This window comes from Lepeophtheirus salmonis, chromosome 3 (assembly GCF_016086655.4).
Source record: "Lepeophtheirus salmonis chromosome 3, UVic_Lsal_1.4, whole genome shotgun sequence".
NCBI lineage: Eukaryota > Metazoa > Arthropoda > Copepoda > Siphonostomatoida > Caligidae > Lepeophtheirus > Lepeophtheirus salmonis.
This window is the reverse complement of record NC_052133.2, coordinates 2331041-2358524: the sequence shown is the minus strand read 5'-3', so window position 1 is coordinate 2358524 and position 27484 is coordinate 2331041. Positions and strand designations below refer to the sequence as shown.

At 31.1% G+C, this 27484-nt stretch overlaps 3 protein-coding genes and 1 long non-coding RNA gene across 4 annotated transcripts; 2 read left to right on the top strand and 2 right to left on the bottom strand.

Annotated features, from left to right (window-relative positions):
* Window positions 1-6068: 6068 nt before the first annotated feature.
* Window positions 6069-8390, bottom strand: LOC121115444 (uncharacterized). The gene is made up of 3 exons (XR_005863508.2): window positions 7649-8390; window positions 7117-7260; window positions 6069-7058 (listed from the first exon to the last, which is right to left on the bottom strand). It is a non-coding gene; the product is annotated as an uncharacterized lncRNA (long non-coding RNA).
* An 8155-nt stretch (window positions 8391-16545) lies between these two features.
* On the top strand, window positions 16546-18423 carry Pif1 (Pif1 DNA helicase). The gene has a single exon (XM_040708442.2). It carries the CDS (start codon window positions 16546-16548, stop codon window positions 18283-18285), a length of 1740 nt encoding a protein of 579 aa, XP_040564376.1. The 3' UTR covers window positions 18286-18423.
* On the bottom strand, window positions 18275-18860 carry LOC121114468 (mitochondrial import inner membrane translocase subunit TIM14). The gene has a single exon (XM_040708444.2). The coding sequence runs from the start codon at window positions 18858-18860 to the stop codon at window positions 18522-18524; it is 339 nt and encodes a 112-aa protein (XP_040564378.1). The 3' UTR covers window positions 18275-18521.
* Window positions 18861-22383: 3523 nt separating this feature from the next.
* LOC121114469 (vitellogenin receptor Yl) lies at window positions 22384-27236 on the top strand. Its single transcript, XM_040708445.2, has 6 exons — window positions 22384-22846; window positions 22922-23074; window positions 23133-23396; window positions 23459-23892; window positions 23972-26759; window positions 26909-27236. Exons 1-6 carry the CDS (start codon window positions 22627-22629, stop codon window positions 26998-27000), a joined length of 3951 nt encoding a protein of 1316 aa, XP_040564379.1. The 5' UTR covers window positions 22384-22626; the 3' UTR covers window positions 27001-27236.
* The last annotated feature ends 248 nt before the right edge of the window (window positions 27237-27484 follow it).

Here is a 27484-nt window from a genome sequence, read left to right as displayed (position 1 = left end):
TTACATATTGTATACATTAATATTAGGGTCTCGCACTTAAAGCATTGCAGTTTTGACGTACCACTTTTTATCAGTAGGGATTATCTCTTTTAATCCTGGGGTTTTTGAGGGTCTTACAACTACGGTAAATTCCGTAAAAATCCCTCATATAATTATTTTATAATAGTGAAACTTTAATTCAACTATATGTAATTAACAAAAGTTCACATTCAATTTTATAAACCTTTTCTTAAACGACTACCAGTAGTAGTCACTCCTAATCTTGACTGTCAAAAGCGAAAGGAACAATTTGAAGGGAAAAAAACAAAACAAAAAAAACCTCTTTGGAGCCCTGAGTTCCTCCGGGTTTTACATCTACGGTAAATTCTTGGATAATCCTTTATTTCATAATGTTATAAGTTTTAATTAATTTCATATAATCAACCAAAAATTAACATAAAGTTTTAAAAACCCTTTTCTTAAACGACTACCTGTAGTGGTGACAACGTTTGAGCTCAAATAACCCATGGATGAATAGCAAACTCTTGTCGTTCGTTGGTTTAAACTAAAAGAACAAATCGAACTTTTTCATTCACTCTCAACCTCAACTGTAAAACGGAAATGAAAATTTTGTAAAAAAAAACATGCTAGCTAGTTGGAGCTAGAACTTAGACCAATGGAAAATTCTGTATTTAATCATATAAGGTTCATTCTATTATATACAATCCACCAAAAATTATCTTTTTCATCACTTGCAATTTAATTATTATTTTATTGATCGGATTGGGTTAAGGAATTGCAAAAAGCAGAACCCAAGGGCTCTAAACATAACTTGCACACTAATAGTGATAAGGATCATAATTATTACATTAAATTATGCTATTAAACAGAAACATCATAAAAGGCGGGGAAAAAACAGCCCCATACGGAATAAATTATTAATAATTTCTGGTATTGGTGTTTCCGCAAATCTAAACTTGTATAAAACGTTTAAAACTATTTTTGTAATAAGTTTGATTTCATTTGGGTAAAATGGAAGATAAAAACTTAAGAAAGAACATTTAGAACAGCAAATCAAATTACTTGAATCCAAATTTTTTTTTGAATAAAGTGGAAAGGTTCTAATTCAGAATAAAGTTATGATAGTTTCTATTCAGTTGTTATTAGTTTATTCACTACTTTTGTTTTTCAAAGTTTGCCTTGGTAAACTAACTTTCGGCTTCAAAAAATGCCCCTTGCTGATACTCAGTGTAAGGTCTTCTTTATGTATTGCATCCTTTCATATGCATATGTAATATTCAGTCATGAATGGATCTGCCGTTGCAGATTATTGAAGGATTCAAGGGATGGAATCATAGGTATATCATTGTACCTATATATTGTACATCATACATATTTTGATTGTGACATAGTTTTTATATCAGGAAAATAGCTTGAGGATATATGTATGTAATATACATACATACATAGTTTATATTGTCTTAAAAGACCTTGAAATAGGTATGTTGAATATATAGACATGAATATAGCAGATGCAGGTTTACTTCAACGTAGAAACATAAATATGATATATTTTCTTATCATTTTTATAGAATCTTTCCAAAGATTCTCTCTCCATTATGAAAAGATTAAAATTTATATTATTTATTTCATTCAGTGAGTAAATAATTAGTTTATTTATGTGTTTTTTTTTTCGTATTAAAAATGAATTAATAAACACTCCTATAAGAAGATTATTATTCATAAATCTATATTTAAAGACGTTTGAGGAGAGGGGGAGAGAGAAAGAGACAAACAAACTCATTATGAGTTATAGCATCATTTAAAAAATTTCGAAAAGTGTTTGCCATTAGAATACAGTTCAAAGACTGATTCTTTCAAAGGGGCTCTCGAGTATTTTTTATCAATACGTATGTATGTAATATGTATGTAAACAAAATTAATATCGAGCAACTAGTCATTTCAATTCGTTTCTGAATTTGCAGTTAAATAAGACTGAGTGCAAATGAAGTCCAAGTCCCCGGCTCTGATTCAATATAAAAAATCAATCATATAAAAAAAATGAACTAAAATAATATTAGCCTGAAATAAAAAATCCCCGTGGTTCTCAAGCCTCGAATTCAAGCCGCAGTTTAATTATACTTAACAGCATAAGTGTAGGAGATGGGAGGAAAGTTGCCCTGAGTAGTTACTTCCTTTTCTACAAACTTAAATAATATTCAAACCCTGATTGAAATGTGGAATCATGCATGACGGAGAGTAAGCTAGAAGATTTCTTGTGAAGTTCTTGATGTACTCAGAGAAGAAATGGAGATGGACATCGGAGTAATTCTTGGAAATGTACTTCTTCATTTCCTTCCCCCTCCTCTTGCATGGCTATTATAGTGTGAGTAATTCCTTCTGAATTCATAAAGTTCCTCCTAGCTCAAGAAAAATAGCATTGAAAGATGCAGTCGTCAATGTCAAGAATGAGCCTCTGATGTCTTAAACAAAGATATTTCCTTATATTCCTCGGACGTCCGTGCCTTTGCATACACATTATTGGCAATTCCATTGCCACAAGTGAGTGTCAGACGATTGTTCACTGATTCAGAGGGTTGTTTTATCTTTTTCTGGTATCCATACATTTGTATATTGATCCAATTGAGTGACTAGCCCGATTCGGGACTCAGACTTGATATTCTCTTTAGACTTGGAAGTTGATCTTGAATTTCAAGGCAATATTTAAAAAAAAAAAATTAAAAAACCGTCACCAAGAAACTTTTTTTTCCAACAAAAAGGCAATAAAATGTTATTTAAAAATATGATAGTCACAAATATTCGGTCAAAATTTTTGAATCCAAAATAATTCTACTCCCCATTCCCTATTTTTAAGAGTTCAACAACTCTAGTTCGAGTTTCCAACTTGACAAAGATATTATGCAATGAGTGGAGGAATCGTAAAATAATTGTTTTGTGAGTAATTGAGAGGAATAAAGATGGAATCTATGTACTGGGTTTGATCCTATTTAAAGAGGGTAAAGGCCCACCACCCCCTTTCCATTACTCAAATACCAGACATAATGGACTTAATAAACAAGATTACATACATACATTTATATACATATGTGTAACATATTTATTATTTAAACCCTAGCAAGAAGAAATAACAAGGAGTAGGTATTTGTGGTTGTTGAAAGTTCTCCCTCTACACAGTAATAGGTGCAACACCGAAATTATGTTTGTAAATAAATTATACACTAATCTCATTCATTATGGATCCTTTACCCACCCCCTTCACTTCTATTCTCTTCTCTTCGGGAGAAGTAAGTTGCGTCTATAATTCTTTCATTATTCTATTAAAGCTTATAAGATATTTAAGTCCTTAAATTCAAAATAAAAATATCTAGAGAAAGAATGTAATTGATTTTTTCCCCTCCATTCAAATCTATTTTTAGATTTGCCGATATAATGTAATGGATATGTACTTATATATCATTGATAATTATTATAGGAGCTAAATAAGTTGTAAGGTGGTTTGTTTTTCAACTTTTTTCCAATTTCGATTACGATAGGTTCGGTAAAGTTGTCATGTGGTAAGGAAATAACATATATGCAAAATTGCAATGCTCTAAGATGCCATCTTTAGGTAATAGATCTCGTTCAAAGTTTGTAAGGAGACAAAAGTTATTTGTCTCGTGAATTAAGATTAAAATACAACATTAATCATTATTTTGCGTTTTTTAACTATTCTAACCTATAAAACTATTAAGAAAGTTTTTTTCTAACGCTAATCTGTGGAGGAAAAGGAGAGAATAGCATAAGGAAATTTTAATCTTTCCATTCTGAAAATGTAGAAAAAAAAGTATACACACTAGACGCGGATCATCCGATTTTCCTAACTTTTTCTCTTTTTTTGTTCCATAGGACAATTTTAGAAAGAAAAAAAAAAACTTTTTCAACACTTTCTATAGGTAAAAAAATTTCTATGAAAATTACTTTACGCAAAATAACCAAAAATGACCTCGTAGGGCAATGCAACTTTTATACCATATGACAACTTTTCCACACTAATCGTAATCGATATTCAAAAAAAGTTGGAAATCAAACCGCTCTATTGAACATAGAGGTAAAACTAACATCAAATAACATACCTTAAAATAGTTATTGGTTCTTATAATATCACTTCAAATAGGCACATTTGCTAACATCTTGAAAGAACGACCATATTAATTTTCATTACATCTCTAAACCTTCTCTCCTTCAACAAGAGAGGGATAATGGATCCTTTATGAAAATTTTGTTAATTTTTGTCTAGGACCGAGGATCGCAGTTTAGTCAATTCCCATGTCAGTCCTTAAAAATAGGTAAAATTGATTTTTCATGACGTCATTGAGGGTAATTTTTTCTTTTTTTAATTATTCAGTATTTTAATATCTTTTTTGGCTTAATGCACTCCATTGATGGACATTTTTAGGAAAAATTTAAAGGCAGAAAGTCCTAAAATCCGGTTTCAAGGACCAATGTGACCAATTCTAAAGTCATTATCTCTAAATGTTGGACTATTGTTTATTTTAGTCGTGATATTCAGAGCACAACCACAAATAATTTGAATTAAACAAATCCTCCAACAAAACATTATTAAGGCGTCCCTCTTTCTTACTTATTTCAGATTTTCTTTTCAACCTTTTCTCCAAAAAGAAACAAAAATATGGCCCAAAATTAGTGCGGCGTTGCCCAATACTTATCAACTGTGCAACTATTACACATTAAATATAGTATAGAATTGTTCACAGCTAACAAGATCTAATATGAATACCAGGGGCGTCCGCAGGGGTGTGCTTTAGGAGAAGTATTTCCCCCCCCCCCAATTAAGAAATTTTTGCTTTTGACTACAAAATTTAATATTTGTAATCTAGTTTTGGAAATTTTTCTTCAAAAACAAATAATTTTTTGTGATCAGCTCTGGATTTTTAGAAAAAAGACCTAGATTTTTGAAATATTTTCTAAAAAATTTATTTTTTGTGAATAGCTGTTAATTTTTGAAATTTTTCTCTAAAAAGTTTAATTTTTATAAAACACCTATGAATTTTTGAATTTTTTTTCACAAAATTTAAGTTTTGTGAACAGCTGTAGATTCGATCATTTTTTTTTTGAAATTTTTTCTAAAAAATGTAATTTTAAAAATATTTTTTCAGAAAAATTTAATTGTTCTATTTTTTTTCCAAATAATTATAATTTTTGGATTTTTTTCCAAAAAAAATCCATTTACATTGCCCCTCCCAAAATATAGTCTAGTGAACACCCATGAATACAGTTTAAATATTGTATGTTCGTATTTGAGTATACAAATCGACAGCAAAAAAAAAAAGATTAAATAGATAAAAGTGGTTGATGTTTTGGAGATATGCTTGTGGTTCCATCTCTATTCGTTCACGTTTACGTAGACCACATGATTAATCTTAATTCTTGGAATTAGGTATGTGAATTTTTGAGTATAGGAAATAATGTTGAATAAATAAATAGGGTGAAGCTTTGAAATTTTTGACTTTTGATATTAAATATATAAGCTAAAATATTTAGGTTTAATTTTTTCCACTAGAACGTCATTGCCTGATAATTATGTCAAAATTATTGATGGATGTATAAAAATAGATTATATTATACGGGAGAGAATCTAGGGGATGGGCTGGAGGAGCTGTTAATCTGTTAATTAAAAATTTAAGCTTAGATTTTTTTTTCATAAATTTTAATATTTATAGGTTAATTTAATTTTTCTATTTTTTCCCCAAAAAATTATATTTTTTATAATCATCTGTGGATTTTTGAAATTTTTTAAAAGAAGCTATGGATTTTTGAAATTTTTTCCCAAAATAAAATTTTTTTTTATCAACAATTGGATTTTTGAAATTTTTTTACAATTATTTAATTTTTTTATTTTGTTATGTGAATAGCTGTGTTTTTTTTTGAATTTTTTATTGAAATAATTTAATATTTATATTTTTTTTTTCAAAATTTAAAGTTTGAAATTTTTTCTAAAAAATTCAAAATCCAGCCGACCCCCAAAAAAAAAAAAAAAAACAATAACAGATAAATATAATCTTGCAGACACCTCTGTCATAGGAATGTGATTTCATTTTTTTTGTGTATGTTTATGTTTGAACCTAAAAATATATGCATATATTTAGGTTATTTAATCAAAATATCGGAAAATTTTATAACTAACGTGTATACATAATATGATAATAAAGAATAACAAAATTCTGGTATTGGAACGCCCACCGGCTAGAGTATAATTTCAATTCAGAGTCACATTTCCAAGTAAAATAATTATATAGGTAAAAATTAAATGTGAATTCCTATAAACACTCTTATGTAATATTTAATAAATAAGCAATATAAAGGTTGCGTGAAAAGTTCCGAAATTAAATATAAATAAGTATATGAGATGAATGAACTTGTAATAAATACTAATCAAAATACTTTAGATATGAAACATATTTAAATTGGTGTAAATACCCTTGCCTCCAAAATATTAATTACTTATTACAATTTGTTGATTTAATGGAATTGATTATATTTAATTTCGGAACATTTTTTCCACGCAACCTAGCATTCCTTATTTATTAAATAGTCTATAAGAAAATTAAACTTTAAAACCAAAGAATAAATCATTTTTTTTACTGTAAATCTATTTAAGGTGTATTCTATAGTTTTAGCTTTAATATAAAGCAATTGAAAAAAATATTAGCTTCTAAATATTATCTTTAATTTTACTTGATCTTTGTATGATTAGACACATTTTTTTATTTTTTTATTTTGATAACAATAAAAATTCTGCAAAAGTGGGGAGGCCAATAGCTCCTTTCTCCTATGGTACCTGGACCACTAATCCAGGATAAGATAACTTCCTGGAGGATCCATACGTAGAAATTGGAGGGGTTCACTTTTGGTCCTATCCACCATTTCAGGAATTATCTCATCCAAATCATCCCCTCCGAAAGATTCCAACTTTTTTTGTCATCTCATTACCTCTGTTATAACTTTTTCCGTCTCTTTGAGTTAATCACTGATGTTTTAAGGCTCACTGCCCTAATTTGCTGTTGCAAAATGGAGGTGGAGTAAATAAATTATTCTTAATGTTAATGACGGTGTTACTTTTTAATGTGTAGAGGTCGAATAAACCAAAATGCACCTTATTCGAAAGCATAAAAGCTTCATTTATCAAATAACATCATTTTTGATAACGTGTGGTGGTTTGAAAATATCGAAAACCCATTCTGAATATTTCAAAGCGTCACCCTGTAGGAGAATGTCATTACTTTTCATTAGAAATTGAACGTTTATTCAAAATCTCTTCATGCCCCCTTCACTCTTCTTTGACTGAAAACATGCTCGTACATACAAACAATAAAGGGACATATACAAAAATTAGACCTTGCCACAACAACAGTATACAACAGCATAAAACTGCTTTGTTTAAATATTTATCCCCCTTTTCTTCTTCTCGTTCTGTTGTTCCATGTATTTATATATATGTATATTGTATACTATATATATATATATATTTAATAACATGCTTTGTGAATCATAAATTTATCACTCCAAGAGCCTGAACAAGTACATACATACATATACAATTTTTGACAGAACATAAAATAGTTAACTTATCTTTTTGAATTGTCATTACCTCTTTCATTCTGTCTTCTACACAACCTTCTTTTTGTTTGATGTGGCATACATGCATATATGTATTATCTAGATGTTTGTCCTTGCTTGAGAAGAACAGGGAGCAGCTCCAAACAGATAGAGTGTGTACACAATATTCATATGTACATACAAAATGATTTGCACACTACATAATACTCTGAAATGTGATTATCCTCTTCAAAGAAAGAAAAGTACATGAACAGGAATTCCTTCATCATTCAATTTAAATTGTTCCTCCAAGAATGAGTAAGTTTTGATTGCTCTATGAATGTTTTTTTTCAACGGAAATCGAAAAGAAAAAGAAGACATATAATAATAATAATATATTGTATCATCTACAATCTACATACATAATACAGGAAACCTCTGGTTAACGCTTCATTTCTGACAATAGAGTCATTAATGCCTGCCTTCTCCTCAAAATGTCTACCCTTTACATTAAATTTTAAAACCTTTCCTAAACGGCTACCTGAAGAAGTAAAAACATTTGAACTCAGTAAAGCCAATAAAAAACAGTTGACTCTTGTCGTTCCTTGCTTTAATGAAGCACGTCCAAAGAGTAGATAAAATAAAATTCGGATACAAGAAATACCAATATAATAAAAATACGCTTATAGTCAACCTTCTCTCAGATTTCCATTTTGGATTACATAAAATACTTGGAATAGAAGAAATATCTACAAAATCCACATAAAGTCGACTTTTTCTTTTAAACACTGATACTATAACACAAAAAATGGAATTAAATATTCATTTGAATAGTAAGGATATGGTTGTATAAGATTGTTTACATAAATATTCAAAAATGTTTGTTTTTTATATAATTCGGATACATCAAAAAATCGGGATATATTCAAATTTTCATCTAAAAAAAAAAAAATTACTTTATCCGGAATTAATTGGCAGACTTCTTGTTGTGCAGTGCGTTAAACAGGTGAAATTCAGATCAACAACTGATTATAAAGTATTAATAAATATTATTAAATATCTACAAGAACGTCTACTTTTATATTAAGAATTTTGTCATCTTTTCTGTTGCTTCCTCCTTTCATTAAGATAACGTGTTGCTTTTCTAGCTCTTTATCTATTTTCTTTGAGCACGTCAAACTTTTTTATCAACTTGCAACCTAGACTGTCATAAGGGAAGGATTTTTTTTTAAATAACATATGGTAGCTAGTAAAACACTCAAGGTGGTAAAGAGTGGACAATCAGTAGAAAAAGAACATGTTTGTTCCTTCTGGTTGCTGATTGGCTTAAAATTGTCAGCTCCCATAATATCTATTTGAAATGTCTTGAAAGAATTTTATTTATAATTTTGTGGCCTTAATTTAATTATTTGCTACAATATATTTTTCATAACGGTAATTTCAAATGTGTAATACAGTGTATTATAAAATATATCAGCTATTTATAAAAAGTATCCAGGCTTCTCGTCCATGAAAATATTAACTTTTCCAAAAGACATCAATAAAAGGAAGTTGTGGATCAATGTCATCTAACGTCCTCATTGGAATCCAACCAAAGCACAAGAGTTTGTCAAGTAATATAATCAATTTATAAAAAAATTAATTAATGGATTGATTTAAAAGGATATCAACGGGGTTTAATATTGTAATTTTTTTACTTAAATTATTTGATTTTGGATCATTTTGAGAATATTGTTTATAAAGATGTCTCCAAAGGAACGGTCGCATTTGGTACATATTTGGTGCAATTCTTCCTTTATTTGAACATTCTAAGACTAAAAAACCAAAGTTTTTGTTTAACTGAAACTTAATAATTGGAAATCTATCTCATGCATTCAAACTTTCATATCCCAAGAGCAATTAACTTTTCGTCTCCTTGCCTAAGTCTTCCTGTTTCTTCAAAAAGAGTTCTCAGATTTTAATGTCAAAGAATTTCAGCTCTCGTAATCTTTTCTTTTGTAACTATGGACTAACTCAGGAAGATAATGAAGAGCTCACATCGCTTTGAATCATGATTTTTTAAGAGAATATTAATATAGTTCATTCATGAATTACTCCTTAACACGTAGTAACGTATGATTAACTGAAATATAATTCTTTGGATGACAGTAATTTTAAGGAGCAATGAGGACTTACATTTCTTCTTGTGAAAGTCAAGATTAAAGTCAAATGATTAACTATTGGACTTTTGTCATTACGTATGTATATGTAGTATGTTTGTAAAAGTTGTGATGTCTGTACAAGTTGCAACTTGTATAAGAAAATTGTTCAAGTGAAATTTATTCGTCCTGAAAAGCATTATTTAGGTACAGTATCGGTTATTCTAATTAACAACCATTAATCGATACTATCATTTTATTATGATCTATTAAAATGACATGATCATTAAGTATTTATGAGTAATATAACTGTGGGCATTTGAACTTTATAAATTGAAATGATAATTTTGTCAATATAAGAATCAATTTCTGAGCATTACATGACACAAATTGTAAACGAAGATCCTCAATTTAAATTAATATAATATAAAAATCAATGTTATATAAGTTCATAATACGGAAGCGTCAGCTGCTTTAAATCATACAATAAGAAGAGTCGATGAATTATTAAAGATTTTTCTTTTGTATAATAAGTATAATATAGGTACTAACCGAGTAAAGAACCCAAATGATAAAAAGCTTTTGGAGATATTGTTCTTCAAAGTTTTTGTAGGGCGGAATTAAATATATATTAAAAAAAAACAAAAATCAAATAATCCAATAATAATATGTAGTGAATGATTGTCACAAAATCCCACGGCAAATTTTTTTCTTATTTGTGGGAAAGGTGGTTCATTTTCAGATATGGAATAATAAGACGTTATCCATTTTTTTTAAAGGGGCTTGTTGTTTGGATTTTTTGGAAAAAAAATTGAATTTTTTTTTCATTAAATTTCAAAAATCAACAGCGATTTACAAAAAATTAATTTTTTGGGGAAAAAGTATCAAACATTGAATTTTACGAAAATAAATTTAAAAATTAAATTTTTTGGGGAAAAAATTTAAATTAATTAATTTTTAAATATTAAATTTAAGTATAACAATAATTAAAATTCACAAATAATTGAAATTTTTTTCTAAAAATTTCAAAAATCCATAGCTATTCTTAAATCCATCGTTATCCATAGTAAACATCAAAATTTCATTTTTTTCGACATTTTACTTTCTTTCTATTCAAAACGCGTCCATGAAGGAGTATTTTTTTGGACGTTTGATGGTTTTTTCCTTGTTTAGGGGAATAAGATACGAAATAAAAAATATCCGGCAAACCAAATTCCCAACTTTTGTCATTACGGTACACTCTAGTGATCATACTTTGATTTACATACAAGAAAGAGATCACTCGACCCATTCAGAGTCGGTTGTAGTTGGTTAATATCTTAAAATTTAGAAATAAAATGTTATAACAATTTTTTAATTTATATATTTATATTCTTATTTTAACTGTACCAACTTTTATTGTAAGTTAATTTTAAATATACACTACTTATGTATCAACAAAGGGGACATTCACACACCAGGTGGCCATATAAGAGGAAGGGAAAAGTCCTAAAAGCACGTAGAGCTGAATAATATACCAAGACGTCAAAGGGGACAATGTTATTAGAACAAGGTTAGCCAACAAGAAAATCTTGGGGCAAATACAACATATTGTTAAATAAAATGATGTAAATTGTGTGTATTTTTTGGAATTGGTAATCTGAAGAATGATTTTTTTTCCTTAGCAGTTCTCGTTACTATTTAATTCCTGAACAGTTTTAAAACATTTCCTAAATAAAAAAAATAGATTTTTTTTTACCAATGTTGATCTTCGATCTCTATTTTTTATTACTTTTTTTATGTATTACATTTACCAGAAAAACTGACCCAAATGACGTCACTACAGAGAAAGAGACCCTTCTTTTTAAAAAGTGATATTTTCTTAAAAAACGTCATTAGATGACATTCACTTTAAAGATAAAATCAATTTATAAAAATAATAATAATGTTATTTTTTTGTCCTCATAAAAAGAGGTCAATAAAGGGGCCTCCTTTATATTACGTGAAAGAACTACGTAAGTCCGTGGAGATTGAGGGGGGTGGGGGAGGTGATCATGTGGTTTATGAATGACCCAAATCTCAATAAATACATTGAAGGTATTCGGACGGGGGTAAGAAATGAATATGAATGAAATTGGATATAATTAGTTATCAATGCACATTTATTTTTTATTTTTGCATGGGAGGAGTAGCTGTGTTGTGTACCTAGTAGGCCCATAAGCAACATAGGAATATAATAAAGCAAGTTAGAGAACCATGCATGAAGAAGGGAGTTTATTAAACATTCATGACTGAATAGTATATATTATAGTACATACCTACATAATATAATGCCATGTATTAATACTCGTATGATGAGAGTATTTATAATTTTCAGTTTTTATTCTTTTATTTTTGTTTCCCTCTATTTTATTTTGATAAATCATGCATTTAACCTTGAAAAATGAAAATCAGTGAAGAGAGAAACTGTTATTGTGTTTTAAGAGTTGATATTGATCATGTAGAATATATTATTTCACATTGATATCGGTAATCGTAGATAGGTATGTATCTCTTATAATTAATTAATTATAATACTTAAAAGAGTAGTTGCTTCTGTTATTCTTTTTATTAGAAAAATTCCCTCAAAATTGTACAAATAAACAATAAATGTGTCAAAATATTTTATAGAATATACTTATACAGGGCTTTCGCAGGTTTTAGTTTTTCCCAAATGGCCTTTTTTCATATTTAAAATTTTTTTCCCACATTATAATAATGTTTCAGAGATTGCGGATCGACTTCTCTAAAGCGTTAAATTCTTTTAAACACATACAAATATTAAGAGCTGTTAAAAAACTCCCACCCAGGAAGTTTTTTAATGCAGTACGAGAATTATTGGAACATCAAGTATATCAATTAATGGAGTGGAAAGTGAACCAATTGCCATTAAAAGAAGTTGCAGGCAGGGCTATCCTTCAGCCACACTGCTTTTCGTTGCTGCAGTTGAGGACCTGGTCGGACGTGTGTTGAGAAAATTTGGTGGATTTGGTACAAAGCTAGCAGGATCAAATCACGTGATAGATCTCTAGGCTGACAATTTAACCTTAACAATAGAGGGTAATTCTGAGCTACAACTTGTGAAAAGAATCGATGTTTTACTAAATTTTATTAAAATATTTGATAAGGTTAACGGGCCTTTTTATGAACAGAAAAAAAACCTGCCATCTTGCCCATTGGACTGTGGAACCCTTCTCAAGGTCGAAGAGTTGCCTCCTGTGAAATGAAAAGGAAGATTGAGATCTTGGGTATTGTTCGCAATAGAGACAGTGAGAATAAAAAAAAATGGAATGACATTTGCTCAGTTGTTCCTCCAAGATTATGTAAATGGAGATCCTTTAATCTTCAGAAACGAATAGATCTGTGCAACACATTCGTGGTATCTAGGGTTATATACAAAGTCCCATCTTGATTATTGAAGAAGAAAAATGGTTTAGCACATTATTTCATAAAAGTTACATTCTTGCGATTAAAAGACCAAAAAGTCAACTTGAAGGTGGCATTAAAAGACTTTCCTTTGTCATTCCTAAAATTTATATTCAAATTTTAACAGATCTAACAAGAAATCCTGACACTGAATGGTACCAAACTGTGACTCATAGTGAGATCTATTGGTGGCTTATATTTGGGTCGGACTTGACGAACGATACCACTTCCAGGATATCCCAAGTTTGGCGAGCATGGCAAAGAATCCTTTGGAAATGCATTCCAGTTTATGAGAGCGATACCACGATTGATTTTGATTAAAAAAAATCTTGGGAAAATCTACCATACCAAAAAGATATATAAGCTAGTGCCATCAGGGAAAAAGTTTTACCTTACACGATTTTGAACAATCTGTACCTTTTCTTGATGGTAAATTAAGATACCCTCTATTGAAACCTCTGAAGGAACAAAATTGTCAAAGCCGTGGCATCTAAAAATGTCCATGTCCTACAACAGTTTCGAAGTTGATAGGATAAGCAAAAAATACTTAGCATTACTTAGTCTCCATCAAAATTGGAGAAAAAAAGATCATTGGGTCCTTAGCAAAAAGCAATGAAGGAAGTAAGTTAACTGCCCAATTCCAAATCTCTGCGGACACAAGACCGTGTAAAGACTGTCACAAAATCTTCAATTCGATAGTGCATGCGCTTGTGGAATTCCAAACGGTTAGCATTTTATAATGTATAATCTGAAAGACCTCTCAAGATGCGCGTCGAAGTGGCTGGGAGAAAGATAAAATACTTCCCAACTCTCTCTTATAAGATTATAAGGGAAATTTTAAAAAAAATTAACAAACCCATTTAGTCCATTTTATGCAGATGCATAAAAAAATCCATAGCTATTCTCAAAAAATTATTTTTTTTTAGAAAATAAACTCATATTTACGAAAAAAAAATCATCATTTTGCGTGTTGATATGGGTTGAGCCACAATGGACATTGGATAGTATTTTATTCATTCTGCCCGTAAATTAGATCCGGAATAAGTTCAATTTTTTAAGAGATAAGATCCCTGTTAGGGAGCCGCTATCAATAAGATATTTAATAGTCTTAACCACGAACTTTATGTTACATTATGGATATTTTCACTACGAGTACGTCCAAGTTTAGTTTGAAGTCAGAGTTTAATGGGATTATAACGAGTGCAAACCGATACTTCCCCGCTTGGTCTCCCTAATTTAATTTACAATATAGATTCTCTGTCATAATAATAAAAAAGTATATTTAAAAATAAAGAATTTAAAATAATTTAATATTCAAGAATCAAAACTTAACCTTAAATTTTACTCATTTCAAAATATTTACCCTACCCCCTCTCCCTAACACAGACACTAATTGGATCATAGGTCCTTTTTTTTTATATCAAAATATGCACAACCTAGCTATACATAAAATAATGGTAAATTCTCAAAAAGTGTGGTAGCCATGGCCCCCTGCTGCGCTGGCCCTGATATATGTAATTACACATATTATTATGAATTACTTTCAACTGTTGTACGTCACCTCCTAAGTAAACAAACCATTTGCTTCATGCTTTAAGTCATATATATATTTGTTTATTATTTATTGTGTATATTGTATCTTTGCAGCCAAAATATTCAAAAAATGAAGGGGAGAATTTGGCTCCTGTACTTAATGAAAATAAGTATGGTTATACTTAAATAAAATAAAATTTAATACTAAGCAACTTGTTGGTTTGTTGTTGTTCAACCCCCCTCCCATCTCTGCCTTCTTCTTGTATCATTATTAGCTAGATAGATATTCTCAACATCTGTTGGGCTAATCATTGTTATTTTATTACTAGAAGTACATTACATATTTTGTACCACCAAATATCATCACACCTGTTCAAAGGTTAATCCCTGGATTCTATTCATCTCTCCCAAGTCAAAATGATGTTGAGACATAATGAATTCATCATCACTATAAGGACATGATTATCAACTACTGTTCAGCTGTGGTTTGCTGTCATGACTATGAGTGTCCAGTGTTTTCAAATTGTAATAATTATTGATTCACTTCATGTAGGTATAATAAAAACTACTCTACTGGAACCATTTATACACAAACTCACATAAAAAAAAATGAATGAGCCTAAGCAAACTATGTACATACTATGTATTGTAATATATAATTTCTACCTTTGTTTGCTCTAAATGAAAAAAACAAAAGTTTCGTGGTAGTAATTAATCAGCTTCTTGTTTTCAATAAAAATTAATATAATAATATATACAGGGAAAAAGCACACACTTAAATATCTTCTAACAAATGAGTATATATGTATATTTATATAAAAAGAAGAAGTACCAATTACTATAATTAAACACTATTCGACTAATGATAATAATTATCATTTGGAAACAACGCTCTCAAACTTAATTAAAAGTGAATGGGCAATGCGAAAATTACTAATACATAGGTTGAGTGGTATAATGCTAAATAATTGTTGCGCAAAGTTTTAAATAATAATTATATTGACATAGACCCATATTCTATATATACTATAGTTTATAAGCAGGCATCCTTAGCCTATTAAAAGGCCCTGGGATGAAAAATTTGTTGTCCATACAAAAGTATTTACTTATAGCAAAAATACCCCTTTTTAGCTCATTAGTTGGTCTTACATTTTATAGTACTCTGGATTTCAGCACAAATAAGCCGTTTCATATAAGCGGTAAGTTATATAAGTATATAACTTGCTAAAAAAATTTCCCTTTTTTGAAATTAATTAGATATCACAGATGTTTATTAGTCATCATTCGTTTTGGGATCCTTTGATACTGTCCTTATCTACATGAATGTATCTTTCTATACACACTTGATATTTATTGATATTTATATATATTACTATAAAAAAAAGTACCTATAATATCGTACTAGAGTAATAATTTACATATCTTATTGCTATGGAAAACAGTTGAGTATTTCAAGTACATAAAGAATAGGTAATATGATATTTTTTCGACTGACATTAATAAGTATATTGACTGTATACATTGAGAAATACTACAATAATGCATATTCTTATTGGCAAATACATTTTAAATTAGTCATATTTCATCTTATGATTGACTTTTTCAATTTTTAAGTTAAATAAGAACCAAGCATGCTACAGTCAATAACTAAATTAACTGTAATAACTAATATGTACTTATTATTATGTAGATATAATATATATATAAAGAATTCCTTTCATTCAAAGGAAAAGAGGTTGAGAGAGTGATACAAAAAATAAATGTATAAAAAAAAGAGGGAAAAATCAGCTTCTGATAAGTTTGAAGTTACCCACTTAATTTTTGTCGGTTGAGAATGACATCCAGTAGGAAAGAGTTGGAGTTTCCTCGTCTTCGAGCCACCGTACGTATTGAGAAAAACAGCAACAGCGAAACCCTTAAAGATGCTTCGATATCCTTACAAAGAAACGAATTTCGGGACTTGATCCTTCGCTTTGAAACGAACAAAGTCTCACGGAAATTTCCGATATCTCCTAAAAATATCACTGTTCACCGAAAGTTCGCTTCGGAAGGAAAGGCTACCATCAAATTATTAGATCTTAAAACAGTAGCGTTGGTCTCCAATGCTCCTCCTCGGCAGTTGATCCTATTTCTCAAGTCCTTCTCATCCAAACTTGTGGCGTCCCAAGGCGTAGCTAAAAGTCGTGAGCGTGCACTGGCATCCCTTCTCCCAAACTCACTTACGGACATTAGCCCTATTACTCTCACAGATGCTCAAAATCTAAAAAAATCGGGAAGTTCCCTCCCCGGAGCCACACCAGATACTCCCAAGTCAACAAGGAGACGAATCTCACCTCTTCTGACCCCAGAACAACGGGAAGTTATTTCAGTGGTCTCCTCCGGACTAAATTTGTTTTTCACAGGGGGTGCAGGAACGGGTAAAAGCTTCATCATTAGGAAGATCATTGGTTCACTCCCTCCGGAGACAACCTATGTCACAGCTAGCACAGGGGTTGCAGCCCATCAAATCGGAGGAACTACTCTTCATTCCTTTTCAGGAATCCCTAATTACTCAGTTGATGTGCACAAGGTTGCTGCTCAAGCTGAAAAAAAGAGGGGAGCTGCGTGGCGAAAGTGTAAAATTCTTATTATAGATGAGATATCCATGGTAGATGGAAGATACTTTGAGACACTCGAGGCCGTTGCTCGAATTATTCGCAATAGTGATAAACCCTTTGGTGGAATACAGCTTGTCCTGACGGGGGATTTCTTGCAGCTACCTCCTGTAAATGAATCCAAGGGGAAATCTGTATTTTGTTTTGAAAGTCCTGTCTGGGACAAATGTGTGAAAAAAGTGGTTGAACTGACGACAGTAAAAAGACAGTCAGATCCTGGATTTATATCTCTACTCAATAATCTACGATTTGGAAAATGCACGAGCATGATCACTAAAACTCTAATAGAAACTGGAAAGAAAGCATTCGATACAAGTGATGGTATATGTGCCACTCGTCTTTGCACTCATTCTGCTGATGTAGACACCATAAATCGACTTGAGCTCAAGAAACTAAAGAATCCAAGTAGGATATTCAAAGCTATAGACACCGGATCCAGTGCCGCATTGAGCCTTGTCGAAAAAGAAATTGAGCTGAAGATTGGAGCTCAAGTCATGCTCACAAAAAATATTAGTGTATCTGAAGGACTTGTTAACGGCGCACGGGGTGTCGTTACTCAATTCGAGGACACAACTGGAAATCCTATGATCAAGTTTAAGTCTTGTGGAGAAAGAAGGGTGACTTTTGAAAAATGGAATTATAAATGCCCCAGTAGTGGTTCCCTTCAAACTCGTCAACAATTACCACTCCGTTTGGCTTGGGCCTTCTCCATCCACAAATCGCAGGGAATGACCCTTGATTTTGTGCAAGTGTCTTTGTCTAAGGTTTTTGAAGCTGGTCAAGCGTATGTTGCATTGTCAAGAGCTAAAGATTTTAGCTCTTTAAGAGTTCTAAATTTTCATTCTAGTTGTGTTCGAGCAGACCCCAGAGTAGTCCGGTTTTATAGGAATCTAAAACTTATGACACCGGTTCCTATTTAATAGTTATTTATTATCCGTATTGTAATACTAATTTTAATTGTATTGAAATTAGATTTGCTCGCAGTTCTACCTCATAAATCATAATAGTAAACAATAAGTCAAATACATCATATTACAAAATAACATCTACAAGAACAAGTAATAACTGAATGAATATGTATATTGAGCAAAAATGAAATAATTAAAATATTTTTGCAGAAGAAAAAAGGAGCTATAAACTTTTATCAGTTAATTGTTTATTTATCCAGAAAGTCTTTGGCTTCGTTGATTTTAGCAGCAAGATATGGAGATCCTCCTTTATCCGGATGGTTAAGGAGCATGATCTTCTTATGAGAATCCTTTATTTTTTTAGGTGGGGCAGTAGGACTTACACCCAGGATTAATGCAGCTTCACGTTTCGTCATCTTGGAATCGAATCCTCCTTTATAGTACTTGGAATTGGCCCAATTCGTGGTTTCGATGGATTTCACTGTGGCTTCAAACTTCTTTGAAACGGAAGGAAGTGCCCTAGAAGCAAATCGACCAAGTACTCCAACTCCAGCAAGTCCTAAGCCAATTAATACTAAATTGGACATTTTCACAAATTTACTTTATTCCACAAGCTGCTGGAAGAAAAACAATATGAGAATAAACAAACGTAGAAGCTACCAGCAGCGACATCTACATTCTCTTCTAAAAATAATTTTATTTTGTCACTAAGTCTATATTTATTATATAATTAAACATATTGTTTATTACATTCGAGATACTTCAATGATAACATAATTAGGAAGGGTTAATCAAGCCAAAAATAAATTTTGCATATAACTATATGTATAAAAATTTATATTATTCAAATAAAAGGACTCATCCGCTCATATTTTCATAACAAAGTAGGACATGTTAATGGACATATATTTAACGTTTATTCACCTAATATACTTGTAAATATTATCATCATTGTATGTAAAAGAATAAGTAAAGTTGTTTTATATTATAACTAATATAATTAGCACAAAAGTCATGTGACGTTTCCAAAATGGATAATTTAAAATATCAATATTCATTCTTGTTCAAAATACGAGGTTATACTTTTGTTTTGAGTAAACTCGAATTTTTGCTTTTGTTGGATTTAGGTGAGAAAAAGCTAATATTCTGCATTTAAGTTGAAGTCTATGTAATCAATTTGCTAAATCAATGTGAAAAGTATTCATTAAGTACTCAATTAAAGGGATATGAATTTATTAGCATTATTATTTTCAATCATTTGAATGATGCAGTTTTATTATAAAGTAAACTTGAGTGGATACAAACTAACGTAGATAGAAAAAGTCCATTAATTTTTGACAATATTATTTTAAAATGTGGATTAGTCAATATTTTTATCAAGCTTTGAACTTAACTTCTAACATTTTGTACACAACTATTTGAGAATATTTTACAAATATTTAAATCAAAAGTCCTGGAGCTTTAAAAAATTTAAATTTAGTAGCATGTAATTAATTCAATCTTGTATATTAATGTATAAATGTATGCTTTTTAAACTTTGCATTTGAAAAGATGTTTTTTTAGTAGTTAGCTAAATTGAGTATGTCCACTAATAAATAACAAAATATTTTGTGTTCTAGGTTAAATTTGCATAAGTTACTATTTAATTTCGAATTATTTTATTAATGCTTTAAATAACTCCGGAGTTTAGTAAAACTTGACGATAGACCACATAATAATTATAAAATATGTTCCTCCTTCAACCATAATGAAGATATATACTAAGACAAACTCGCTAATCTTCTTCCTAATTCCCTTTTTTTAATTTGTATTCAATAAACCAAGGTTAATAGAAATACATTTCTTTTAACCTTGCAATAAACGTTCTCCCCTTTCCTGCTCATACAATATATATATATATATTTTTTTTTTGGTATATTTTGAATCGAAAACCCATATCTAAAAAAATCACGGGAAATCGATCTTGCTTCATGAAAAAAATTAACTTATTAGAAAGAAAACAACTTGTCCTCCAGAACCCAAGAATCTGGACTCTTAAACATGTTCTTACGTACGTAACTCCGAATTATGAACGACTTTCATTTTATAAATGATTTATCATTTTCGATTGAATTATATTTTTTTATGACCTTTTTGTATCTGTTTTCCTAGACCAGGGGATCGTGACCTTTTTTCTCCAATTTCCCCACTTTCTAGTAATCCAACTCTCTATTTCCAAACCACAGCATCGGTTTGTGATAAATTCGATTTTAACCCATGCAGTTTTTAGTACGTAAATTTACGGATATAATTTTTGTTTGCATATATTATATTTTTTACTAACAGTTGAACATTGAAATAAAATACATTTGAAAAAATTCGTTTTTTTCTCAATTTATTTGGACCATAAAAAAATACATTCTCGACACATACGAGTTAATAATACTTTTGTATTTGTTTTGCATTGATGAGTGGCTCAATATTCATTTTCACTTTTGAATTGGCGTAGCGCAAAACAGATTTAAGGTATATTAGGCGGTTTTGTGACTTGGTTTTGATCTCAATCATATTATAAAACTTGAAGTGAAGGCTCAAGTACGCCTGCTATAAATGGGGTAGAGGAACCGATAAATTACTACAATTACATAACATAAGTTCATAAGGCAATTTAACAACCATTTATCATATTTTAAAAAAACAACATCAATTTATTAAATTTAAAGAGATGAATATATTATATATCTAAAAAAGAGGCATGATATGGGCTTCATATTGGAATTAAATAATTTCATTAAAACTATGATTTATGAGTTCCTCATTCTTTTATATAGGAATATATTTGACTATTTATATCTAATACATAATTTTTTTTTCTCCATAAAAATATAGTAAATGGTCCACAAATACCGTTTTCAACTTTTTTATGTCATTATTGTAAGTTCTCAGTTATTCTACCCCATTTGTAGCGGGCGTGCTTGAGCCTTCGCTTAGAGGTTTCTAGTATTATTGTCTCAAAAAAGTTTGGAAACGCCGAGTCGTGTCAGGCTTCCAACTATGCATTCACACTGGGCTCACTTTTATAGTGGAATGGAGGAATACTATGTGCACAACGACTGAAAACAGTTGCGTGATGTTGCATGTTCCCACGTGTCAGGCGACAACCAGATTGTACGCCACCCGCCACTTGATTTTCCCCACGCATTAACGAAATCTTAACACACAATATAATCACAACAAACACATACTAAATAGAATAACCAGAAGAATATATACATCTATGAGTTAATACTTAATAATGGGAACTCTGTTATCCACCGTTACAGCAAGGAGAATCGCGACAGGAGTTTGAGGGAGCCGCTGTTGACATTTCTAACCCAAAAATATATTAATATATATATATATTTTTTTTTTCAAAAGGGTTATCTTTTTTATATCATTTTAAGTCCCTTAAGAATAATTAAAAATTCCGAATTACATCTTATTTCCATGTTGGAGTGTCAAAGGCCACCTTGCTCACAACAGCTCTGTAATTAACAGCTTCTGAGTTTAAAAAAATCTGTTTAAGTTACAACTACAAAATGTCTCGCGCTTATAATACCAATAATTGATGTTATTAGTTTTATGTTTACCATTTGTCTTTTTCATGGGAATTTTGTGTGATCTAAGAAAATATAAAATGCTACATATAAAAATAGAAGTACACCTTTTTATTACCCCTTACTTCCAAACGACAAGGAAACTTTGTAGTAATCATGCTAGAGAGTATAGGATGTCAAATATATTAAAATTATAGCAATAATTGTTTTTCTATAAAACTTTTATCAGTTGAAAAGGGTTTTTGTAATAAAAATCTACTTTTAGAATAAAAACGGCTTGTGCTAGTATACTAGCACAAGCACTTCTAGTAGTGACAGTTTTATGAGATCGCAGTTACAGTATATATATCGGTTAAAATTGGGTATTGCAATGAAAGTTAGCTACTATAGCTGACTCCAAGTTGTACTTATTCAGTAGCAACCTTCATGGCTTACAAATGTTTTGAGGGACCGCACTGAAGTTTCATAAATGCTTAGCAATTGTATTTTTTCCCAGGAAGCTTTAACAATCTTCTATTTGTCTTTGAACAGCCTCAGTTTTGACTTCCTGAGAATTGAATTGATAGAAATAATTAATAGTGAATAATTTATATATATATGCATTATTATCTTGATGTAAAAAGTTTCCATTTCGAGCCTTGTTATTTCTTGTACATAAGGAGAACTGGAAGATATAATACTAAATAATACGAGTACTGTTATAAAAAATAGATTCGAAATTACGATCTTCATTTAGTTTGGAACTGTATTGAAGTTCACGCGGGTATAGAAGTGGGTCATGAAGGGGAATTGCTTACTCTTCATAGGAATTCTGATTGTACCAATTATCTCTGGGAAATATATTCCTTGCCATGGAGATGAAGAATCCCATTTATGTCTCTACGATGCCCGCTGTATACCATCAAGCAAGAGATGTGATGGAGTTATCGACTGTGATGACAAAACGGATGAAGAATTTTGTGAGTTTATCACATGCACTGGAGATGAATGGTTTAAATGTAAGTATTCCATTTGTGATTACACCACAGTCTTAAATGATGATTCATAATAATTTAACTATTTATGTTACTTAGGCCATGATGGTGAATGCATAACTTCTAGTTTTGTTTGCGATGGACAATTTGATTGCACTGATAGATCTGATGAATCACAGTCATGTCAGTCGTCAGTGTCTTTAAACAATAAACATAGTCACTGTGAAGAAGGGGATTTTCATTGTCATGATGGTAAATCCATTTACGTCGCATAAATGTTATTAAGATTAATTCTTTTTCTCTTTTTAAGGACTCTGTATACCATCAGAATGGACTTGTGATAAGGCTCAAGACTGCTTAGATGGTTCGGATGAATTTGTTGAAAATTGTGCAGGCTCTAATCGTCCTATTATTGGTAAAAATGCATCTAAAATTGAAAATACTGATGTTCAGAATCGGAATGTTTCATCTGATACTAATTGTGAGGGATATCTATGTAAGAATGGCGAATGTATACTGAACCGCTGGGTCTGTGATGGTGCTTATGACTGTGCTGACGCGTCTGACGAAGGGGGTATGTATAAGTTTGTTCTTTTATTGTCTTTGGTAAAATATTCGTACCTAATATTATTTTAGATGTATGTAATGAGAAGGCTATAGCAGAAATTGAATGCGATCCTTTCAAAGGGCATTTTTATTGCAAGGATTCCAATGAGTGCATTATAGCCTCTAATGTTTGTGATGGTCATGTAGACTGTTCTAATGCCTACGATGAAGGAAACTTTTGCTCAGAACAAAATGCCAACTGCACTGACTTAAACTGTAGTCATGACTGTTTGAAACATCCCGAGAATGGTCCCACTTGTTATTGCGAAGATGGTTTTGAATTACACGGAACATCCGACTGTCATGATATAAATGAATGTAAAGAATATGGAAAATGCTCTCAAATATGCTATAATACTCCTGGATCTTATAAGTGTTCATGTAAGGAAGGATATCATCTAGTATCAGGATCTTGTGTTCCTATCGAAAATAGCCCAGTTCTTATTTTTTCAACTAAAGACGAGGTATAATACTAAAAAAACAAACATATTAAAATGTGCAATTTTATTCTTATTTGATAAATTCATAACGGTTTATTTGTAGGTTAGAGTGAAAAATTTGAATAATAATAAATATTCTTTGGCGGCGAGTCATCTGAGTCATTCAACTGTTGGGGAGACAACCCACGCTGTCGGTGTATCCTTCGATCCTCTTGAAAGCAGAGTTTACTGGTCGGATTTTGAACTTGAAAAGGAAAGAATTGTTAGCGCAGATATAAATGGAGAGGACAAGCGCAATGTGATTACTTCGGGACTAAGTGTTCCTGAAGATTTAGCCGTAGATTATATCGGACGAAATTTGTATTTCACAGATGGTGGACGAAAAGATATTGTTGTATGCCACATATCTGGTGCATTTTGTAGTGTATTATTGAAGGATGGAATTGATAAACCAAGAGCAATAGCCTTACATCACAACAAGGGTCTGTTGTTCTATTCAGACTGGGGAAGTACGCCAAAGATCGTTAGGGCTGGAATGGATGGATCTCAACCTATAGCAATAGTTACTGAAAGCATACAGTGGGCGAATGGAGTAGCTGTTGATGTTGCCTTGGATCGAGTATTCTGGTCAGATGCAAAGTACAGTTGGATCGAATCTACTAAATTGGATGGAAGTGATCGACAAAGGGTTGTTGAGGATCATATTATACATCCTTTCAGTGTTGGAGTTTTTGGTGATTTTATCTACTGGTCAGACTGGCATAACAAAGTGATTCAATCTTGTAATAAATACAATGGAAAATCTCATAGATACATAGTAAAGGAAAGCAACCTTGTTCCGCTTGGAATTCATATTTCACATCCTTTGGTTGAAAAAGTCGAGCATAATCCTTGTTTACCTAAAAAATGTTCGCACATTTGCTTATTAACTCCAAGTTCTGGGTTTGCTTGTGCTTGCCCAGAGAATATGAATTTGGGTGATGACAAAAGAACGTGTATTAAGAAAGACAACCATGATGAATTTGCTTTGGTTTTATCAGATGGTAATACACTCTCAATTATGCGCCCTCACAATCTAGGGCGCATGGTTGATCAGAAACTTAATTTTGGAGGCATTTCTAAAATTAGTTCAATCACTTATAACCCCGTTGATCATTTTCTTTACATTGGGAGCAAAGCAAGCCGGATGATATATCAAGTTAACTTCCGTAAGAAAATTGCTCAAGAAATCGCAACAGGGTATCCAAATGATCTAGCCTATGATATTTATTCCAATAATCTTTATTGGACAGACGGAGATACAAACTCGATTCAAGTTAAAGATATCAGTTCTGGTGTATCTACTATTCTTATTTCCAATTTAAACCATCCTGTGGCTTTGGATATTCTACAAAATAAGAAACTTTTGGTTTTCAGTGAAACAAAGGGGAATCCAACAGTAAAAGTTTCATCTCTTAGTGGGACTAATATCAACGAATTACCTAATTTAGAACGACTTATGAAGCATCCCATGGCAATCACAGTACATGATAAAGTTACATCAAAATCCTCTGTTACTTATATTTTCATTATGGATTCATATAAGAATCATATAATACAATATGATTTTGATCAAAGAAAACCATCTATATTACAAGGGAAACTTGCTTCGCCCACATCAATACTATCTGTTGGAGGAAAGATTTTATGGACGGAAATTCATGGTTTGACTCTATATTGGAAAGGGAAGAATGAAGTAAAGCATAAATCACTTGACTCTTTAGTAAATAATCCTCATCCTTTCTTACGCTTGGCTTCTGTTACACCCTCCAAATTGCTTCCCAAATTCGATAAACTGTCTGCACCCTGTCGCATTAATAATGGTGGTTGTTCTGATCTGTGTTTTTCAGGGCAGTTTTCGGAAAGAGTATGTCTTTGTCCAGAAGGAAAGGTTCCATTACCGGGTAATTCTAGTTTATGTTACTCCGAATGCTCTGATAGTTTGTTTCATTGTGGAAATGGAGAATGTATTCCACATCGGTGGAAGTGTGATGGAATTGCCGAGTGTTCAAATAAAATGGATGAGTCTGATTGTCCAAGTGTGGTTACATGTGAAGGTACAAACTTTCAATGTATCAAAAGTAAGGATTGCGTTCCAAAACTATGGGTTTGTGATGGATTTAAAGACTGTGAAGATGGGTCAGACGAGCATCAATGTCAGAAAATTGATTGTGGGCAACATAAAACGTTATGTGATGATAAATCTACATGTGTTTTAGATTTATGGAAGTGTGATGGGTATCCCGATTGTCTTGATGGATCAGATGAACTCCGTTGTATGTCAGTTGAAGATACTGCTTTTCCACCTACCTCATCGAATGAGACATTGGACAATAGAATACAAAAGGATTTGAAAGGATGGAAAGAATTAGATAAACATTTTTCTGGATCCAAATATTCTGCAACTACCTTGATTGATGAAGAAACGTCTGATTCGAGCGACTGGGTCATAGTATTAATTGTAGTTTTCACCATTCTTTCTTTTGTGATGATCATTGGATTTATTCTCTTGCGCTGGAAAAATTGCCAATTTGATAGAAGTCAGGACAATGACATCACTTTAAGATTCCGTAATCCTACTTTTGGATTAGATCGCAGTTCTTCGTTTAAGAAAGAAAAGAGCAAGCCCCTTAAAGAAATGAGTGTTATGAACCAGGGCGATAATCGAACTTTCAATGCCTATGGAAATCCAAGATATGATAAAGCTGATTCCTCAAATAATATATATTCCGAATTAGATTCTGGAGATATGGTTTCAGGAGGAGCAGCTATAACTATGGAGGAGAATCATCCTGATTTTTATTCACGTGATGATATGATATACAATGGTGCAATTCCTCACGCATATGAAGGCAAGAATATCGATGAGGACAAAGTTACTCTCTTGTGAAGTAAATCATTTTGAAACTTTTTTTTTTACTTAAGAGTAAATTGTTATCTCCATTTCTGTATACGGTGTTTTCATTGATATTCATTGTCTCTTTCATTTCACCTTCGTTAGTTGATGAAGATTTTGATGAGGAATCTGATCTGACATCCTCCTTATCCTATGCTTCGACTAAAGATAACATTAATTTATTAGGAAAAAATTAATTCATGCTAGTAGTTTATCTTAATCATATCTTAGCTTACGAAATGAACCGATCAAAGTTATTGATTTTATATGCTAGGTTAATCAAAATTATTTTATTATTTTAAGAATTTGTTGATTATAAGTAAGTATTAGAGATTTTTTATGTAGCATTATTCTTTTAAATGTATGTATTATTTCGTGCTATTTTAGTTAATGTACCAAGAGTTTAACTCAATAAAATATATATTTTACATGATTTGAAATCTTTTTTTAGGATGATGATTTGGGATTTTTCTATAATAGAATTGATTATTCGGGCTTAAATTTTATAAATCTAGAAACGTTCTACATTTTACCATATTGATACTCCTTTAATTTTAGAAAATCCTATTTTCTGTACTAGTGGTCAAGTACGACAAATTAGGGTAGAAGTATTGAATTTTAGAAGGAAGTCTATATTTTAATTGTCATTCGGGTTCATTTTGTTTGTAATTTTTAATGTTA

What these genes read in the sequence shown, in the direction of transcription:
- Pif1 (XM_040708442.2), top strand. Translation starts at nt 16,546, where the DNA reads ATGACATCCAGTAGGAAAGAGTTGGAGTTTCCTCGTCTTCGAGCCACC.
- LOC121114468 (XM_040708444.2), bottom strand. Translation starts at nt 18,860, where the DNA reads ATGTCCAATTTAGTATTAATTGGCTTAGGACTTGCTGGAGTTGGAGTA.
- LOC121114469 (XM_040708445.2), top strand. Translation starts at nt 22,627, where the DNA reads ATGAAGGGGAATTGCTTACTCTTCATAGGAATTCTGATTGTACCAATT. An exon ending in TGGAGATGAATGGTTTAAAT is followed by an intron (nt 22,847 to 22,921) that starts GTAAGTATTCCA and finishes TATGTTACTTAG; the next exon opens with GCCATGATGGTGAATGCATA. An exon ending in GGATTTTCATTGTCATGATG is followed by an intron (nt 23,075 to 23,132) that starts GTAAATCCATTT and finishes TCTCTTTTTAAG; the next exon opens with GACTCTGTATACCATCAGAA.